Below are 22303 nucleotides of genomic sequence, written 5' to 3' on the forward strand. Positions count from 1 at the left end.
TCAAAATTTTGATTAGCGGTATTTGAACTAATATCTGCTATTTCATTCTCATTTATGAAAACAGAGCAAATTTTTTTTTTTTTTTTTAAACCGAAGACAGAGCCATTAGTATGAGACACCTGTAGTTAAATATTGGCTAATCAAATGTGTCTGAAAAATATATCTAATAAAACATGGTATCTAAAATGCTTTTTTTAACTTGTTATAATGTAATTGAAAATATCCATATACATAATTAGAGTTCTCTCTCAAAAACTCCACAGAAATCATTAGGAAAATGAAGGCAATTAGGGTTAATATTAGTCTGAAAACACAGGTTTGAATATTCTTCTTTCAATTTTTTTCAAAGGAGAGTTGGATAGCATGTGCTAAATTGGAAAAAAGTGGTCTTGATACTCAATTTGAGGTATAAATGAAACCAAGAACCAGGGCTCGCAAAATCGCTAGCCCGACGTCCTGGGGCTATTGTGTCTTCCAGTCGGGCTACCAAAATCTATCTCAGCCCTGCCCGTCGGGCTATCATAGGAAGTAATAATATATGTCAATGCTTTTGCATTCTTTCGCAAATGTAGCTGGGTAATTACGTCATTTTCGGGCATCGATGAGCCACTGTCAATATGTGAAATATTGAAATCGCGTTTGAATTCGCGCTGGTTTTTTACTTTCACTTTGCGATCGCGCTGTGTATAGAGAGCGGCAGTACTGATTGGTCAGTGACGGATTAATTGCGCACCAATTCCTCTGAAATCGTCTTATCACTCATTAGCTTACTATTCAAACGTGACAAGTGAAATCTCCCGCAGCAAGCTTAAACATGTGATAGAGGTTGATTGCGCAGAGAATTTAAAAAATCGCTAACCGTTATGTGTGTGCGTGTGTAAAAATAAATGGATTTACGCAGGTATTTTAGTTCTGCTGAGCCAAATAAGACAGGTCAGGGTGAAGAAGGGACAGCCAAAGAAAAGCCTACCACAAAGCGGAAAAGTTATGACAAATCAGACTATGAGGCAAAAAGAAAGCGCAGCTTTTTGGCTTCATGGACAAAAGAATTTCTGTGGATGGAATATGACAAGCTAAATAACAATGTTCTGCCGGGTGTGTCGTGAGTTTCCCTCGATTTCTGACTCGACAAGCGCCTTTGTTACTGGGACCAGTAATTTTAGGAAAGACCCCATCAAAACCCATGAGAAATCTCTGCATCACAAGAAATGCATTGGTGCTCAGTCTGCAGCATCTTTCCCAGAACAAACACCAATTGCAAAAAAACATACTAAAAATAAACCAAGCACAACAAGAAGTCCTGAAAAAGCTGTTTAGAACAGCGTACTATGTTGCAAAGAGAGAACTACCATTGGCAAAATTTAGCAGTCTTTGCAAACTTCAAAAAGCAAATGGCCTAGATCTTGGTTCCACTTACCTCAATGACCATGCTTGCAGAGAATTTATTGGGGCAACAGCACAAACTTCAAGAGACCAGATCGAAAAGGAAATTCAAGAAAGCAGGTTCTTATCCATTCTTGCAGATGGCAGTACAGACATTGGTATAATAGAACAGGAGTTGGTTCATGTCAGGTATGTGAGAGATAATGGTGACATATCCACATACATGATCAAATGTCAGCCAGTCAAGAGTGCAAATGCTGCAGGTATTTTAGAGGCTATTGATGAAGCAGTGAACACCATGGGTATCAGAGAAGACACATGGAAAAAGAAAGTGTGTGCAAATTTTGATGGTGCTGCAGTGATGATGGGTGAGAAAACAGGAGTAGCTGGGAGACTGAAACAGAGGATACCCCACATCATAACAATCCACTGTGTGGCACACAAATTAGAGCTAGCCGTGCTGGATAGCGTGAAAGGCTGTGAGTACCTGGTGAAATCTGAAGATACACTGAAAACCATCTTTAAGATGTACTACTATTCCCCAAAGAAGCGAAGAGAACTGACAGAAATAAGTGAACTGCTAAATGAGAAACTGGCACATTTCAGTGGCCTGAAGAGCGCACGGTGGCTTCCATGCCAGCTGAGATGTCTGAAGGCTGTGGAAAAAAATTACACTCCCACTGTTGTTCATATGGAGAACATGGCAGGAGGAAGTGATGTCAAGTCCGAGGATGCAGCCAAGGCTAAGGGGGTGGTGCAGGAGATGAAGACTGAGAAATTTGTTCGCTTCCTGCATTTCATGTTGGACTACAGTACCATCTTATCCAAGTGCTGTACTGATTTTCAGCATGATAACCTAAACATCACACGAACAAATCAGTTAGTTGAGAGCACCACATCACGCTTACTCAGCCTAAAAACAAAACCAGTAGAATACCAGAAAACCTTGGACACAAAGTTCACAGTGAACGAGGATGGTACATTTGCTACTGTAGAACTCAGCTCACAAAAAGTCAGCGACCTGCTAGAAGAGGTGAGGGCACAGACAAAGACACTTTTGGTACAGAGATTCAGCAGATTATTGACAACAGAGTCAAGTACATGGACAACAGATTTAAAAATCAGCGTGAAAAGCCTCTCTTGTTTCAAGGTTTTTGACCCTTCCACTCTTCCCTACCCCAGAGAAGAGTTGGCAAATTATGGGGATGAAGAGGTGGATTATCTTGTCACACATTTTGCCAGTTTGCTAGATGAGGAAGAGAAAGAAAATTCCACAAGAATGGATTGATCTAAAAATGTGGCTTGCAGAACACCAGGGTAGCAAGGTAGATGATTGCTTGTACAGAGATCTCCTCTCTGAGAATCCAGAACACCTCTGAAATTAATGCTGACACTTAGTCCATCAACAGCCATCTGTGAGAGAGGATTTTCTTGCATGAACCGAGTGAAGACAACACATCGTACCTCTCTACACCCTGAAACACTGAATGACTGCATGCAACGCTCCATTAATGGGGAAACAATTGAATCTTTTTGCCCTGACAAGTCAATTCGTTTCTGGATGTTTTCTGGAAAAGGTTCAAGACACCTGGATCATAAAACCCCAACAAGAACAAAGAGCAGTGAAATGGAGGCTCAGGAGCAGGAAGAGAAACGTCGAGTGGCATTTTCTTATCTGTGACTTCAGTGGAAATTTCAGATTCAGAATCTGACACTAAGGTTGGGCGGTATCCAAATTTTGATACCGTCAAACCTCCTCCCTATTTTACCTCGGTATACGGTATTACCGTGAATAATAAAAAAAATGTGAGGTAAGGCTCAGACAGCGTCACCAAACTGTTGGCTTGTGCCTAAACCGTTCAGAAACTGAATATCAAACACTAATACTGAAACAATAACAAAATAACATGCAGAACAATATTAACAACTTTTATTATCAACAAATAGCAGTTTATAAAAAAGTGCAAATACAACAGTCAAACAGAATTAAATTAACATAAACATCCAGAACAGTTTTCGCGTGGAGACGCGCACACAAATCAATTAAATTAAATCACACCGCCTGAACAACTTTTAATAACAAAGAAGAGCAGCTTATAAAAAAGTGCAAATAGACCCACAACAGTCAACCAGAGTTGAACATAAACATCATCCATATTATAAAAAGTATTGCAAAGCAATAGTCCTAAACAAAAACTTCTTTCCAGTCTTCTTTCCAATATTGTTTTTAACGTAAACCAAATAAAAATACCTGAATCAATTAAATAAATAAAAATAAACACAGTGCGAATAGGAACGAATGGCAAGTGGCATCAATCTAGTCAAGATTTTTCGCTAGAAAAACCATCATGTTTACTTTGTCTGGCTTTAACAGGGCACGTTGTGGACCGACAACTTTACCAGCGGTGCTGAAAACCCGCTCCAATGGTGTGCGGGTAGACGCACAGGTACTTTCGTGCCACTTGCGACATCTGGGGAAAACGCCTGGCAGCATTTTTCCACCAGAAGTGGGTCCTCGTCTCCTTGAGTATCTGGCTCCAAACAGTAGGCTGTTATTTCAGCTCCGACTCGGTCCTCTACGGCAGGGGTCCCCCACTACTGGGCTGCAGCCATCTGACAGCCGGGCCGCGAGAGAACTGCCGGCAACGGAGACTCACTCAGACTTTTCAGAACGCTTGGCGGGCGGGGCTTTGCAGCGGCGCAGAGAGAGGAGAGAGACCGAGGTGAGAGAGTATTACAACAAAGTATTGTTACGGTCCCGACAGTTTCCCCATATGACACGAGTCTATAGAAATCGCGTTACTACGAAGTACATTCAGCAGATGCTTTCATTACAACGAAGTGACCTTGAAATGCCTGAATGAATCATACACAGAGCAGTTAGATCTGTGGTCACAGCTCAGATGTGCACGTTTGCACAACAATCCCCAAACAGAAACATTGTAAAAAAAATTCTTTCTTCGAACTTTCCTCGTTCTGTTTTTTTTCTTTTGCTGTTTTTGTTTTCTGTGGTTTTCAGTGATACCTTTTGCTTATTGCTTGTCAACATTTGAAAAACATCCATTGGAATTTAACTCATTGTCACCCTCCTATAGAAACGGCAGACACGAAAAAAACGATAACAGTGTTAATGTTTGTGATGTGCAATCTGTTGGAATGGCAAATGCAAAGCATATGTCTTTGTTATATGCAAAAAAAGAAGAAAAATCTCAGGTCGCAAACGTATGCGAACTGCTTAATAACTTAATAATAATAGAAATGTTATGTAAATTGTGTATAAAACTGCCACCCCCCACTCCCCCCCCCCCCCCCCCCGACCGGTCCGTGGAAAAATTTGCATCTAATAAAGTGGTCCTTACTGTCAAAAAGGTTGGGGACCACTGCTCTACGGTACCGATGCCGACGAGACCTGCCATTGCATCAGATTTTTTTTGCAGCATACTTCCCAGAGTCATCTTTTTTCGTGAGGGTGCAGGTTGTGCCTCTCCCTCTTCCACTCTGATGGCCACTGGACCTGCTGCCTCTAAGCTCACGATCTCAGCCTGTAATTCAGCCTTGGTCTCAGCCAATGCGTTGTCATCCGTCTCATATCCTCCACGGGAACGAGGGTCGAGGAAAGTGCATTTTCGCAATATTTTGCGCACTGAATTGGATTCATACTTGGCCTCCAACTTTGTTAGAATTCCAGTTTTGATTGACTTTGTTAGCTGGAGGTCATTTTCTGACACAGCCAACACATTGTCCCTGCAGAGCTGTAGTATGGGGAGGATACAGGAACTGGTCACATAATTTTCTCCTGACAAAATATCAGTGAAGTCACCGACTGGTTTCAGTGCTTCGTGAACAGCTTTCAAGACGTCCATGTCCTGCCAGGTCAGGGACAGGCTGCTCCTTCTGTCATCAGACAGGACGTGTTTGATCGCTTGGGCCTGCTCGAGGATGCGCTCCACCATTGCCAGTTTGGAGCCCCAGCGAGTTGAGCAGTCCTGCCGACGGATGAATGGATGAATTAATTAATGAATGATGAATAAACGATTAAATGAATGAATAGGCCTAAATAAACGAATGAATGAATAAATAGGCCTAAATAAACGAATTAATGCATAAATAAATAAGTCCATTAATGTATATTATTCCATTTGGTCAAATTTGCATGCACATTTATTTTAGGCTAAATAAGTCCCTTATGCGCATCAAGCCTGCATTTATTTGATAAAAAATACAGGAAAAAAATTACAATTTAAAAAATGGTTTTCTATTTTAATATAGCCTACTTTTCAATATAATTTATTTATGTGATGCAAAGCATATATATATATATGCCCCTTTTTTTATATTTGAGCCCCTGCCCCTGAGGAACTCTCTGCACGTTTTATGCTTACCGTTATGAGACTATGTTTTGGGAGTCCCAAGTCCACTTGCTTCTTGTGGAGTTCATGCTTACGTTGCCAGCTGTGTGAAAAGGCCCCGACAATATTACGGCATAGTCCGAGGGCGCGCTCGGTTTTTTGCCTCTGGTCATGCAATCCATTTGTGACAGCCAAGTTTAGATTGTGACCGAAGCAGTATAGCCACGGCCAATGCAGGGACCTGATTGCGGCATGAATGTTGGCAGCGTTGTCGGTGGTTATGGCTGAAAGTTTTTTCTCGTCCAGTTGCCATTCCTGAAGTGCAGCTCTGAGCGCAGCAGCAAGATTGTCCGCTGTATGACTCTCAGGAAAATACGTAGTTTGGAGGCATTTGGATTCAAGTTTCCAGTCAGGTGTAATAGTATGGACAATCAGAGACATATATGGTGTCATGTTAACTGACGACGACATGTCAGTTGTTAAGGAATAACTGTCTGCCGCTGACAGCAGCACTTGAACATTGTCTCTAACTTTACTATATAAATGTGGGACGGCTGTTTGTGAGAAATATTTCCGTCCAGGCAGCTCGTACTGGGCATCTAGGACCTTTACCATGTCTGTAAAGGACTTTTTTCCCACTGTGTGGAAAGAGACCATTTCCTTCGCCAAGTATTTTGTCACTGCATCAGTACAGGTTTTCCAACGGACACTGTCCCTTTTGTACTTTGTTGCTTTCCCGAAGGCCCCCATTATCGTCGGCTGCATACTGGCGGTGGACCTAGATGTTGTTGGTCCTGCATCAGGAGGCGTTGAAACTGTTGCACTGAGTGAACTCGGGTCCATCCTCGCAGCAGTGAGTGGATGGTGGTTTCGTATATGCGACCTTAGGTTCGAGGTATTTCCATCTCTCGCGGTCACCTTTTTGTTGCACAATTTGCAAATTGCCTCATCTGTATTTACCGCCTCTCCCTTCTCGTTCGGTCGAAACCCGAAATACTGCCAAACTGCAGAAGTTGTGTTCTTTTTCGAGACCAGGTCACTTGGTGCGCAACTCGCCATCTTTCCCCACCTCTCTCTTTCTCCTCCACGCTGTCACATGATGACAACCACGCACACGCATTTTTAGGCATTAAATAAATTAGATTTAATATTTAATCCTTGTCTCCCATATAAGTGCATTGTTTTTATGACGGTATAATGGTATTGAAATTGATACCGTTGCTATTTTTAGATCCCGCGGGATACCATCTTACCGTATTATCGCCCAAGCCTATCTGACACAGACTGATTCATGTTCTACACAGTTCTTACAAGTTCATAGAAATGTCTGTTCAATTAGAACCAAATATTTGAGTTGATGATTGTAATTTTTATACAGTTGTTGTAATTTGTGTTTTAACAATTTTTTGATTGATGTTTTGTTTCCTTTACAATATTATACATTAAAAATAATCTCTTTTTTATTCGGGCTACCAAAAACTGAAGAGTGCCTGCCCGAAGGGCTACCAGGGATTTTGAAATTTTTTGTGAGCCCTGCCAAGAACCATTACAATGAAAAACTGGATAAAGAAAAGTCAGATAAAGAGGGATGACTATACAGGTATACTTAAATATACTCTATATTTTTAGTTCATGTGTTTTACAAGTGTCCAAATAGGCCATTTTGCATAATAAAATTAGTCTGGTTCTCTCAATCAAGGACACTTCAAACATTCTATATTTTCATGTAAAATTTGTTTAAAATACTTTACTATTTCCCCCTTTCAGCTGATGTTGAGATCACAATAGATTAGATAGATTAGCTAACTAAAGTGCATCTGCTTTGTGAAATTTTTAATGTTCTTTAACTTCTCATTGTCAAGCATTAAAATCTAGGCACATAATGGTATACAGATAAGAAAACTAATTTGATATATTGCAAGTCTAATTAAAGTACTAAATTAATAAAAAGGCAACAAAATCTAGTACTGTATTTGCAGCAGTGTATATTTTTATCAGCCCATTTTGCAATTATGAGACCACTTATATGCCTCAGAATGATAAATGCACACTTGTTAAGTGTCATTACTATTACTTATAGGTTCATTCACATAAAATGCAAAAAACACTTACTACGGTTGCAGTGTTCATCTGTCTGCATGAAACTCCTCAAACTCCAATTGCTGATTCTGTTCAAATTTGGTACTTTACTCTTCAAAGAAATTTGTCAGAAAAGATCATTGAAAAGTATTGGAAAATTTTCAAACTCATCTGTTTTAAAACAAGGGAAGGAGTCTGTACTGTTTCAATTATGGATTGGTTTACTGCATCAAATTTATCTTGACAAAGATTGCTTCAACTTGTGTATTTTATATATTTTTAATTTATACTATCCAATAGCCACCCCTGACAGTAAAATCAATCTCCAGTACAACTTAGTCAAAAGCTACAAGTCCCACATGCAAGTCATTTACACAAAGGAATGAGGAATTATGTAAGCATTACTTTATCAGCATAAAGTGAACAAATATGGACTCAATTGTTATAATAAACTAAGATTGTATTGTTTACAAATTATAATTAATCAGAATTTCTCTAAAACTAATGTTTACCAACAAAACTCCACAACTGCTTTCCATTACGGTACCACACAGCCAATAATTTAACCTCAACACTTCAGCAGAGATTGTACCTCTCCATTTCTTCATTTACTTCAAGCATATGTATAATAAATGTGAACTAAAATTAATCCCATGCCCATCACAACTAACAATGAACAAAAGGGCATCAAACAATCACATTCTTACATCACTTGACTTGAAATCTGCTCTGTACAAAAGCTATTGAGCTACCACAAGCCTATTTGTGCTTGATTTTTATCTATGTGATATTGTAAAATACTGTATTGTTAAAAACCTTGTATTTAATGCACTAACACATGTAATTACATTTTATTATGCTGTTATTTTTGAATGGCATTCATTGTTGCACAAATGTGATAACAGACTCTTTGATGAACTAACTAAAAAAAACTTTAAAAGCTCTAACTTTAACTAAGTCCCCAAACAGACCTGAATGTTAAATTCAAACATTTTCTAACTTGGTTCAGTTTGCAAACATACACACAGTTTTAGCTAGTGTTGTGCCAGTAGGCAATTTATCCAATTCAAATTGCTAACAAAAAGTAATACAGCTACTCTCCTTGTGTCACTCCTATGTATCTTTGTCTTGCCAGACAAAAAAATCTCTGAAGCCGAAGTTCTCTTGCAGGGAGCAACAGGTTTTCCTCCAGGATTTCCCTTTATTGTTACCCTCTACCATTATAATTTTTCGAGGGCCTGCTGCATAGAAGCATCCCTACAGCATGATAATTGGCTACACCATGTTTGACTGAGGGGGCCGAGTTGTTTCTGATGGCATATGGTGCATAGTTTATACCAAACACAGCATTGAGTCCGATGACAAAAAAGCTCAGTTTTGGAAAAAATCACTCTGTAGAATGTTCTTCCACATGATATCAGTCACCCACCTGCCATCTAGCAAACTCTAGCCAAGATATCAAATGGAATTTTTTTTCCTTTCCCCAACAGTCTTTTTATCTTTACCACTCTCTCAAAGTTGCAGCTGGTGAAACACCTAAAATTTTTATATGCATAGTCTACTATCTCAGTCACTGAAACTTATAACTCCTCCTGAACGGTCATAAGTCCCTTGGGAGACTCCCACACTAGTGTCCACTTAATACATATATTGGGTATACTCAATGCAGATTTAGAGCTGTGACATATCCTTTTCAGTTTTTAATGACTGACTTAACTATATTATATATATTTAATGACGGATATTCCTGGCATCTATCCTCCAACTGATACTTTTCAATAACGTTGTCACTGAATTGTTTAAGAGTGTTCCTTGGTGTTCAAGCTCTAGTTTTTACAAGGAAACTGACTTATTAGTCTGTCGTAAAACAATGAAACATTAAGAAATCCAATGGGGTGCATACTTTTAATAAACACTGCAGCTAAATAAAACTGTCAATTGCAGAAGAACAAAAATTGTACAAACTTATCTGTATGCAGCTTATCACTACCAAAGAAAGAGAAATCACTGAATTTCTAAATGATAGATAAACTATAATAGAGTTTGCATAAGCAAACTAAACAGACCATGCCATAGATGATGCCAGCTGCTATGGTTCAAAGATATTTTCAATAACCAATACTGTCAAGTATTGGGACACATTTGTCACGAACTTCAGTGATGAAGAATGCCCAGCTTATTGATGTTTCATATCAAAAGTAACCAAGGAGTTATTGATATGGAAATAAGAGACACATTAGGCTATGGGAAAACATGGAAAGAAGTGCAAACTGTTGGCCAGTAATGCCCATGCATTGATTTGAGAATCAAAGAAAAACAAGTAAATAAGCCAATAAAGTTAAAGTAGCAAGAATTTTTATCATGAAAAGTTGAAAAAGAAGAGGAAAACATAATTTGGATGCAGTGCATCTATATGTTAAAATTAAAAATAAAAAAATGCAGTTTGTTGGACAAAGTGGTAAAATTAATTTTTAAACACTGATTTTAAGGTTTGTTTAAGGAAGGATGGGCATGTATTAGAGATGTCAAAAGAACTGATGCAATTTTACCAAGTCAATACCAAAATTCCAAAAACATAGTGGTAAAGTTTGAGCATCTTTAATTCGAACTGCCTTGGACCAGAAGTATTTTGGATTTAGTGTATCTTGAGATTTTAGAATATTTGCATATTTTGTATATTTGCGTCTTCCTAAAACACCTATCCTCAATTCCTCCAGTCTGTACAGTTTGGAATTTTCTCTCGCCAGAGATTCATGGAGAGAGCATAAGCAACAAAAGCAAAAGACTTCATGCTATGAGAAAACAGAAAGCTAAAAATAGATGTTATCCATTCAGTATCTAAGTAGTACAGGACAACTGAATCTTAATGATCAATCTGTATGTTTTAAAGAACAAAGTGAAAGAAGAGACAGTCAGACCCACATGTAAACCACTGCAACTACTTTGCTCCTCATACCTGCGAAGTCCTTCTGTCTGCTACGAAATCTGTCATTTTGACTATTGCATCACTATATGGAATAACAACAAAATGAGAAGCATTATGGTTTATGTATACAGCGCTACAGACTGACTAAAATGGTTGCAAATTTGACCAAAAATAGGCTTTGGTGATTATTATTTCTACTTAGTTTGCCAGGAAATCCTTAAAACTTTAAACTTACTATATAATAACAGATGCAAAAGGCCTTTTTTATTATTGTTGAGCAGATGTTCTACTAACATGAGTGTTGGTATGGGGAAGATTACCCTTGGAGATTCATGAACTGCATTCTACTAATGGCTGGTATATACTTTTAACTGTCCGCGCAGGGCGCAAGGGTTGCGCAGAAACACACATTTTATTAACTGTGCGGCACAGCTGAAATGGCGGCTGTGTATCCTAAATGGTGAATTTCAAGGAGAGGCTGGTTACGCTTGTGCCAAAATGATGGACGAAGGGCCATCAAGGGACAAGTCACCAAAAAGCAAGGAAGACATGAAAAACATTAGAAATGCATCAGCGATCATGTAGTTCCCCTATTATGTAGATATCTGTGCTCTGTGGAATTCAGTGCCCCTTCAGATTTTTGTGCATCTTTGTGCACCACTTCTCTTGATTTAATGCATGCTCCATGAAAAATGCCGGCCTGTCCATCAGTAAACATGCATGCTCAGCTACCTGCCTGCTGTTTTGATGCGATGTCATGAAGTCTTCGTTTTAAAATTGCAGGTGTACCACATGTTATTGCTTTACCAGGGTACTCCATGATTGATGGTGAACAGTAATTTTGTTAAAATGGTATCAAAAAATGTAACTTATCATTTGTTTCTTCAGTTGTTTTAGTGTGTGCACTATATATTCTATCATCAATAAATTCTTCAAAGGGAGCTCACCAATAAACAACAATGGAAAACAGATTTAGTAAAATAATTTATAACTGATAATTCATTACTTTATACACAATAACTCTGTACAAAGACATTTAACACTAGAATCCCTGAAGCCTACCTTAAATTCCTTCGCACCTCTCCATTAGCATCTTTTGTTTGGCAAATGTGTCAATTAGCACAAGCAGCAAGTAGCCTGCTATCCCATCCCCCCACCACCACAGCTCAACTCGAGCAAGCACCATGTCACTGGGCTCTTCAGAATGACCCATTTTGTAATGACCCAATTTGTTTCACAAATGTTTGTAAATGGAGACTGCATGTGGGTTGAATAACAAAGGGAGGAATCAAAAATGACACCAGGATTCCGTGCATTAGATGAAGGTCTGATGAGATCATTGCCCAGAGTGATTGAAAAGGTGCTCATTTCCTTAAGTTGTGCTTTAGTGCAAATTTAGTTTTGTTGCAATTACATTTTAAAGAGTTCTGCTCCATCCAGGATTTAATTTCACTGATGCAAATTGTGAGCTGAGAAAGCTCTGAAGGGCTTTCACTTTTAACACTGAAATAAGAGTTGAGTATCATCTGCATAAAAATGATAACCTAGTCCAAAGGTTCGAATAATATTGCCAAGGGGAAGCATGTAGAAGAGCAGAGGGCAGTGGACAGAGCCCTGAGGAACTCTTTGTGTGACTGGTACTGAGCTGGACCGGCTGTTGCCAAGACTAAAACACTCTTGCCTATCAGTCAGATAGGATTTGAGGGCAGTGCCAGTGACACCCAGAATGTTCTCCATTCTGGAGAGTAAAACGTCATGTCTGACAGTGTCAAAGTTGGCACTGAGATTTAGCAGAATTAACATGCTGGTTTGTCCAGAGTCTGCTGCCATAAGCAAATCATTAATTACCAGAAGCAAAACAGTTTTACAGCTGTGCTAAGCCCTGAAACCAGACTGAAAGGGCGTTCATCATACTATTAGAAGTTAAATTACTGGTGAGTTGGGAGGCTACGACATGCTCAAGAACTTTTGACAGCAAACGTAAATGAGAGGTAGACTGAAAATTGTTAAGATTGTCAGCATCAAGACCAGACAGTTTAAGTTACAGGTTAAGTTGAATTTTAATGAAGTGTTGTTAACAGGAAAGACCAGCAGCAACATGCGTGCACCAGCAACATGTCCACTGTTCTGAAATGTGTGCCTCCTGTCTGCTGCTTACATGATGAATACAGGAATCACAAAATTGTCCAAAAATTATTTTAAAAGAGTGAAGGAGGTCTTGTATATCACTTTCATGTCTACTGTGCCCATCTGTCCCATCCGTTCAAGGAGACACTTATTTCCTCAGCTAGGCCTTTGTCGTAGAAATGAGTGCCCCCAATCTTTTGCTTTCAAAATGTACACTGGACACCTAATGATTGGAAAAGTCTATGACTTACTACAGCTTATATGGAAAACATAAAAGAACCAAAAGTATGCGTGAGCTGAGAGCAATCGGTGTGGAATTAGGCTGTTCTATACATGCATCTACTGCAGTAGAGACACAGCGTTGGTTGCCCCACACATGCACTTTCTGTTTATATGCACTCAGATCACAGTACAGCTATGCAACACTATATGGAACACCTAGCTACAAGTTCAAAAAACAATGACATTAAACGGGGGAAGCAAAGCACATTACACAGGAAATAGAAAGATGGACTTTTGTGGCATTTTGTCACTTTCTCCATGACTTGTTTATGGAAATTTCAAAGTTAAGCATTACACTTCAGAAGAATTCCTTGATTTTGCCTCAAGCTATAGCAAGTATTGACAGTTGTGTTCTCACAATCAAGGGCATGTCAGACAGACCATTAAGGAATAGAAAGTTGCAGGAGTTTCTGCAGCACAATAGGCTAGAATCACGTGCTCGAAATAAAAATGTGATGCCCCAGGATAACACACAGATTTCAGACAGACTGAAAACTACACAGCGGGTAAAGTCAGTGAGTAGTAACAGTACAGGCATTACCTTTCAGAATATCCAACTCAAAGGCACAAGTCTCACCAACTTTAGAGGTGGCTTTCAATTGCATGTTGAGAAAATAGTGGAGGCTTTAGTCAAGGAATTGGAAGGCCAGTTTGATAACACGAGGGGTAATACACAGGAAGAAAGCTCACATGGCTCTGCAAAAATTTGTTGTTTCTCAGTCTTTAATCATGATTCATGGCCAGATGATTTAACCACTTTGGAGAAAATGAGATTGAAACTTTTTAATAAACTGGTATCAAGAAGTCTTCTTTAAGAACACATGTGATGTTAGGGCTGTACAAACGGAAAGGAGATTACTAAAAAATATAATCAAAGACAAATTCTAAGACAAGTCGTAACAGTTTATGGGAAGTCTTTCTGTGCAAAATTGTAATTTTCCACAAGATTCTACATCTTGCTGAGATCATGCTTGTCGTGCCTATTTCAGCAGCTCAGAATGTGGTCTGAATGTAGTTTTTCCAGCACAGAGCAGAATAAAATCAAAAGTGCTAAATTCACTTAATGTCTCAACCTTGGAGGATTTTGTAAGAGAAAATAAAGACCAAATTACACTGGATGGCCCACTTACACTGACACCAACTCCGAGCCTCAGTAAAATACACTGTTCTAAATGTCTGTACATAGTTTGAAAGTTATAATGACATTCAGTTACCCAAATCATCAAGATGGACACAAAAACACAAGGGAAGGATGCACTGCACAGGAAAAGTAAAAGAATTAGGCAAACATACATGGAGGTTAGAAAGGTAAAGAGATTGAAAGATTAATATTTTACACATTTTATTATTCGACACCTAAGTCAAAGCTATTGGCTCCTATTTCTTTCTTTTAGGAGACACTGGCTGCTTGAGGTAAATTATTTTTCTGAGCACTGTATATATTCTGCATGTTAAAGCACTGCAGTGATATGCGAGCATGTCATGTTTGTATTTCCAGTTAGACAGTAATGTTAACTTTCTTTAGTTATACATTTAGCAATGCAGTCAGAATGTGGATGTTGTGCAGCTTCATCTGTGCTTCTATGGGTGTCATTAGGAACATTTACTTGATTCAGGCATTTTTAGTATTGGAATCTGCTTCTCCTGTGACACTTTGTTGTCAGCTCTCTTAAGAGCAGTCATATTTACTTACTTTTAACAGGGAATTGACACACTATTTCGAATGTATATTTTGCAATTCATATTTTCACAAAACACACCTGTCAATTCAGTCTTATATCGACTCCTACACTACTTGTATCATCGTAACTGAACAACAGTGCTTTCAGTTTCAGATATGGAATTTCTGACTGCTACTATAGGAGGATTTCAACATTATTTTAAAGATGTTTTTGAAATAATCACTTTTAAATGTTGGTTTAATATTTGGCATTGTAATATTTAAATTTGCATTAAGAGCTGGTAGAAACTTAAAGAGTAATGTTTCTTCAACATTTTAAATTGATTCAAATTTCTCAAACTCCTGCTGCTTTAATTGTCCAAATCTGTTCCACTTTGGCATTTCTCCCAACATTAAGGCTTTCTGTCTGAAATCAGAATTGTCAGTTTTATATTAAACCCATTACTCAAGAACTCTTGTAAAACAGCCTATATTGTTCCATCTAGTCAAATTCAGTCCTGGATTTAACTGCATACAAACCCAGGCTCGAATTATTTGTATTGAATTAACTGTACATAAGACTTCATGACATTCCCCAATTTACCATTGACACATTTGATTGCTATAAGGTAATTCAATGGTTCCATCTGATGTACTTGTTAAGTTTATTTTATTTATCAATTGATTGATTGATTAGCTGTACTGTATTATCTATCCAGTGTATCAGTATCCTTGTTTTATGTTTCTGCAGCTGTATGCATCTGAATTTCCCCATGAAAATAAAATTTATCTAATCTAATCACATACCAGATGTGTTTTCACAACATTCGTAACATTGAGTTATACTAATGAACATTAGTTTGCTGTTAAAAAAACAACTGAAAGAAACTTAGTATTTGTAGATTCATACTCAGTACAAGGTTTTGCCTGTAATACTATAACTGTATTTCATTCAAATGGTTCTTGTGACATTCCTATTCATAAATATAACCCCAAACATGTGATGAATATAGTAAAAACATATACGGTACATTTGATATTTGAATGATACATTGGTGAGTACGATGCAGTCTATCAGTTACAATTAATTTACTACAAGAAACATCTGCCCAGTTCATTTTCTAATTCTGGATCTGTATACAGGATATATAAAAGTCTGATCACAAATGTAGGACATTTTTTAAAACACGACAAAGGCTGTTATATAAGAGTTCTAAAATAAAGAAGTGGCAGAAAATTGACAAGACTGATTTCATAGAGAAAACCTTGAAGTTGAGACAAATGTGTACTAAAAAGGGACAGATTTCGAGAATTACTGGTAAAGCCCCAGAAGTATAGTTGACCGGCACTGAAAGATGTACAGAAAAACCCAAATTTTGGGATTTTCGGTATCGGAAGCAAACAACAGCTTTTCACGAGTAGATGGGCTTAGACATGTTGTAAACTTCAGGAACTCCAGTCTTCTGTACAATCAAGATTATTTTATTTATATACACGTTTTTTATATTCTGTTACAAAAAAGCATAATATTGTTCACTGGAAAAATGGAGGGACATTTACTTTAAAAGCTGGCAAAATGAATTTCTGTTTCTGCCATGGTATCAAATGGGTATCAGGTATTGCGAAACTTCTTTTATTGGTATTGTGACATCCTTAGCATGGATAATAAAGTCCAAGGACATTCTGATTAGCTTAAAAAGCAGTAATGGTCTGAGCTAATTTGCCTGAAGGACACATCTATTTTAAAAAGGTTACCTAAAAAACAAGGTGATTTCCACTTTGTGATTTACAGCTCAAAATACACATTTTTCCAAGAAAGGGGCTACATAAGAGATAATAAAGATAACTATATATACATAAGTTCTTATATTATTGCAATTTATCATTGATGTTATAATCTTGGACTTGTACCACAATATAATAAAAAAATAAAGGATACAGTGTACATCAGTATATATCATGGCGCGTGCCTGTGCTTTCAGACTGAATCCAACCAGATTAGGTGCTTCTGTTGGCCCAATTTCATAGGTTAACAGTGGATATTTCTTCCATTTATTTTAATCTAGACCTAGAACAGCGTTAAAAAACTGGTATAACTATGAATTAGTTACTCAGATAACATTTAAATAAACAAGTGACAAGTGTTGGAACTCATCAATAGCAAAATACAATGTAAGGCTTGATTTTTAATGTGAGGTAGAGATGGGGATCCACCCTGTATAACAAACAGGAGTTTATAATTTTGGTGAGGTTTCAGCAAAAGTTTATTTTTATATCTAATAATAAAAAAAAAAAAAAAAAAAAAAAAGAATTCTTCCTCCTCCTTCAAATTAGACAAAAATCAAAAGAGGACGAAAAACAGAAATGCTATCAAAAAAAAAAAAATACATACACATTGTGAGATATGGCCAATCATTCATCCCGGCCAATACCCCAGGCCGCTAGATGGAGCCCTCCTTGCAGCATGGAGGTACCCCGAATGCCAGCAGGGAGTTATGGACAATGAAGTTTTTATGCACAGCCCTGCTGGCTACCATGGGGACCACCAGGAGTCGCTGCAGGCACAAGGACATCACATCTATTTTCCCTACACCCCGGAAGTACGTCACAGTCACATGGACAGAAGTGCTTCCGGCATGAAAAAGAAGAGTTTTGATCTGACCCGGAAGTGCTAAGAAGTCACATGGACTGAGGGTTCAGAAGCACTTCCGAGTCACGGACTATAAAAGACTCTGGGAAATCCCAGACAAACGAGCTGAGCTGGGTGGAAGGGTGGCAACGTGTCTGGGAGAGTGGAGGATTATTGATTATTGTTTATTATTGAGTACTGTGGAGTGGAGGGTGCTTTGTGCACATTATTATTAATAAAGTCATTTAGGACTTTTATCTGGTTGGTGTCTGGCGTATTGTCCGAGGGTTGAAGGGAGCGAAAGCGCCTCAATCTGTCACAACATATACACATACAGTGGGGCAAAAAAGTATTTAGTCAGCCACCAATTGTGCAAGTTCTCCCACTTAAAAAGAGAGAGGCCTGTAATTATCATCATAGGTATACCTCAACTATGAGAGACAAAATGAGAAAAAAAAATCCAGACAATCACATTGTCTGATTTTTAAAGAATTTATTTGCAAATTATGGTGGAAAATAAGTATTTGGTCACCTACAAACAAGCAAGATTACTGGCTCTCAGAGACCTGTAACTTCTTCTGTAAGAGGCCCCTTTGTCCTCCACTCGTTACCTGTATTAATGGCACCTTTTTGAACTCGTTATCAATATAAAAGATACCTGTCCACAACCTCAAACAGTCACACTCCAAACTCCACTATGGCCAAGACCAAAGAGCTGTCAAAGGACACCAGAAACAAAATTGTAGACCTGCACCAGGCTGGGAAGACTGAATCTGCAATAGGTAAGCAGCTTGGTGTGAAGAAATCAACTGTGGGAGCAATTATTAGAAAATGGAAGACATACAAGACCACTAATAATCTCCCTCGATCTGGGGCTCCACGCAAGATCTCACCCCGTGGGGTCAAAATGATCACAAGAATGGTGAGCGAAAATCCCAGAACCACACGGGGGGACCTAGTGAACAACCTGCAGAGAGCTGGGACCAAAGTAACAAAGGCTACCATCAGTAACACACTACGCCGCCAAGGACTCAAATCCTGCAGTGCCAGATGTGTCCCCCTGCTTAAGCCAGTACATGTGCAGGCCCGTCTGAAGTTTGCTAGAGAGCATTTGGATGATCCAGAAGAGGACTGGGAGAATGTCATATGGTCAGATGAAACCAAAATAGAACTTTTTGGTAAAAACTCTACTCGTCGTGTTTGGAGGAGAAAGAATGCTGAGTTGCATCCAAAGAACACCATACCTACTGTAAAGCATGGGGGTGGAAACGTCATGCTTTGGGGCTGATTTTCTGCAAAGGGACCAGTATGACTGATCCGTGTAAAGGAAAGAATGAATGGGGCCATGTATCGTCAGATTTTGAGTAAAAACCTCCTTCCATCAGCAAGGGCATTAGAGATGAAATGTGGCTGGGTCTTTTAGCATGACAATGATCCCAAACACACCGCCCGGGTAACGAAGGAGTGGCTTCGTAAGAAGCATTTCAAGGTCCTGGAGTGGCCTAGCCAGTCTCCAGATTTCAACCCCATAGAAAATCTTTGGAGGGAGTTGAAAGTCCGTGTTGCCCAGCGACAGCCCCAAAACATCACTGCTCTAGAGGAGATCTGCATGGAGGAATGGGCCAAAATACCAGCAAAAGTGTGTGAAAACCTTGTGAAGACTTACAGAAAACGTTTGACCTCTATCATTGCCAACAAAGGGTATATTAACAAAGAATTGAGATGAACTTTTGTTATTGACCAAATACATTTTTTCCACCATAATTTGCCAATTAATTCTTCAAAAATCAGACAATGTGATTTTATGGATTTTTTTTTCTCATTTTGTCTCTCATAGTTGAGGTATACCTATGATGAAAATTTCAGGCCTCTCACATCTTTTTAAGTGGGAGAACTTGCACAATTGGTGGCTGACTAAATACTTTTTTGCCCCACTGTATATACACACACATGTGTGAGAGAGAGAGAGAGAGAGAGAGAGAGAGAGAGAGCTAACTTAGTATGCTGATGGAACACACTTAATATCGTGCTGAATTTCAGATAGGCTAGAATGAGCATGCAACAATAGTTTTCTGACCATGAACGTAAACTTAGGCATATACCCATACATTAATGTACACTGAAATATGCCATGCTATATCGCAACTCAAAGGAATGTAACCAAGATTTGAGCCTTAAACAGAAGTCATTTTTTGTGTGGATTATCAATATTTCTCAGAATTTTTGTGTGAGCTGTTCTGAATTTCAATAAAACATTTAAAACAAAGACATCTATATTGGGGAATATCTTTTTACGCATCATACTTAATGTCACAACCTTTCCAATTGACGAAGAATTTTCAAAACAGTAAAAAAAAACCTGGCTACAGTTACTTTTCATATGCTAAGACAAAACAAGACGTAAGATGTACTTTGAGCTACCTTCATTGGACTGAAAAGCATTCTAATAGACAGGTTTTGCTCTTGCTACCCACCACCGAGGCCAAAGCTCTAGTCCTTTCGATCGAGAAAAGGTAGATGAACAGATGACTTTCACAGCTACGTTTGTTGAAGTGTGTTTCCAGGCAGAGTAGCAACAATTTAGAAGTTATTTCCAATAGTGCCTGGTTTCTGCGATTATGTTAACCACACATATTCCTACCTTTTCAACTGACTCCATGACCATCACTGTTGTCACCTTCAGGAATTTCACATTTATGGTCGATTTTGATAACCACCATCCACGAAAACCAAGAGCAGTAATAGACTGAACACATACATAGAAAATTCCTACTTTCAGCAAAAAATTTTCACTACCCTCATCCACAACTTTGCATTGCTGCCCAATGAAGAGATACAGAAATACAGGACAAACACTATCATTCATTAAAACCTAACTTTCTCAATTACCTTTCTAACTTTTGTAGACACCGTGCTTTTCCAATATTTGGTTAACGGTAAAAATGCATAATCTCTCCTGGTACACTATGAAGCCACTTTCACTGCCTGCTTAAAAACTTATATTGCTAAATAAGATTCACATTCTCACGAATTACTGTTGATTTCTTTGCAAAGTTAAACAATATTAAGGTAGCTTTTTGGTCTAATTTTACTGTACATCATAACAAGCTGACTAATTCTTACAAATCACAACTTTTAAAACCAAAAACATTTTTAAAGCTCTAAAGAGGCTTTAGGTAAGAACTTTATTGTAAAGTACATGTAAAAAAACGAAAACTATACAAAGATAAACTGAATGCTTGTGCTCTTACCTTCTCTCCACTGGAATAAAAAAAATAACGTAGTCTGACAATATTACAATGATCCAGCTTTCTCATGATCTGAAGCTCACGATTCTGAAAATGAAAAAAAATAAATGCATTCATATTTCAAAACATCATTGGTAACAATGAATTTAACAAGGGGGAAAACAAATGTTTAAAAATGTGCTGTGAATAACATCTCTAATTCTCTTGTATAAGTTAAAAAATACACTATAGGCTTGGTAGCCTCTCCTAAGAATAAAGAGTGAAGTTGTATTTTCATTTTTGGTCACTGTTTAGCAAAGAGGTTTTACTTGCATATGCATCACAACCACATTAATCTGTCACCAGATTTTGGTCCTACTTAGACAACACTTTTTTCAACATCACTTCAAGGCAAAAAAATGACCAACTGCACACAAATTACTTTAGACACATAGATCGGCATAAGACTAACTAGGTCACTTCAATATTTAATTTCATAGGATTTACCTATGGAATGTTTACGTCTCTATAACAACTGCTACCAAAAGCCATTATGCCATCTCTACTCAACCCAATTAAAGTTAAAAATGCACACATTTCATAGAGAAAACTGGTCAACACTATGGCTACCTCCAATTGGCTTATTTAAAAAATTAAACATTTGGTTACATTAATGTTTAATTTCATTTACTTTATGAGAATGTAGATTCAACTTCAGTTCAGTCTAGTTTTTGTTTAGCTTATATTTTTTTCTTTTGTTTAACAAAATGCAATTTCAGACCTTTTAATTACAGTTTATTATGGGCAGGTTTACTGCAGATTTTCACAGACTGAGTCCAGCCCTAAAGCCAGTAAAAAAAAAAAAAAAGATGTGGCATTTTGTATTTCTCCCTAGGACGGAAGATTCATGAGGCACCTTGATTAATAACTGGATGCATTAACTTCTTTGTAGTACAAAGTGGCAATGTATTAAAAAAATTTCTCAGTCAAAAACCAGAGGGAGGACGTCATGTCATAATACCAGTATTTTTATATTCAATACCAATACTGCTGAAATTTGACAATACTCAATACAACAGCAAAAACAAATACCATTCAATTTATTAAAACTAAAATTAAGAAAACTAGTAATAAATATCCTTTAGAAACCTGGTTTGTCTCGTAGGTTGTAACATTTACTATTGCAATATTTATATTTGCATCACCTGCTGCCTTAAAAAAACACCTTACTAATAAGTAATATTTAAATGGGTTAGTCAAATGGATGCACATTTCAAATGTCAGACACCTGGTGCTTTTACTTTACAAATCTCTCCCACTTTCCTGTGTAAAATGAAGCTTGCCAGTTTTACATTAATCCATTATTTCAGAACTCCTGTAAAAATCCTATTCTGTACTGTTTACAGGGGGCATTATATTAGGTGCCTGATATTATTGTTATTCCTTAAGCCTGTGTACAAATCTAGAATTAGACAATTAACTGGACTGAACTTGTCTGTAGTCAACTGTAGCTTAGAAACTGCACTACATTCAACAACATACCATTAAAATTTATATGACATACAGTAGGTGCTTTCAGTACATTCATCACATGATTGGTGTTATACTAATGAATTTTATTTTGCCTACAAAAACCAAATG

At 37.9% G+C, this 22303-nt stretch overlaps 1 protein-coding gene across 4 annotated transcripts in view; it reads right to left on the reverse strand.

Moving 5' to 3' along the window:
* Positions 1–22303, reverse strand: part of gsk3ba (glycogen synthase kinase 3 beta, genome duplicate a) — a 259902-nt gene that overhangs the window by 111308 nt on the left and 126291 nt on the right. For all 4 annotated transcript variants that reach the window (XM_051926207.1, XM_051926208.1, XM_028800773.2 and 1 more), the window contains exon 3: positions 20687–20770. In XM_051926207.1, coding sequence (XP_051782167.1) covers positions 20687–20770 — 84 coding nt within the window. The remainder of the gene's footprint in view (positions 1–20686; positions 20771–22303) is intronic.

Source organism: Erpetoichthys calabaricus, chromosome 4 (assembly GCF_900747795.2).
Source record: "Erpetoichthys calabaricus chromosome 4, fErpCal1.3, whole genome shotgun sequence".
Taxonomy (NCBI): domain Eukaryota; kingdom Metazoa; phylum Chordata; class Cladistia; order Polypteriformes; family Polypteridae; genus Erpetoichthys; species Erpetoichthys calabaricus.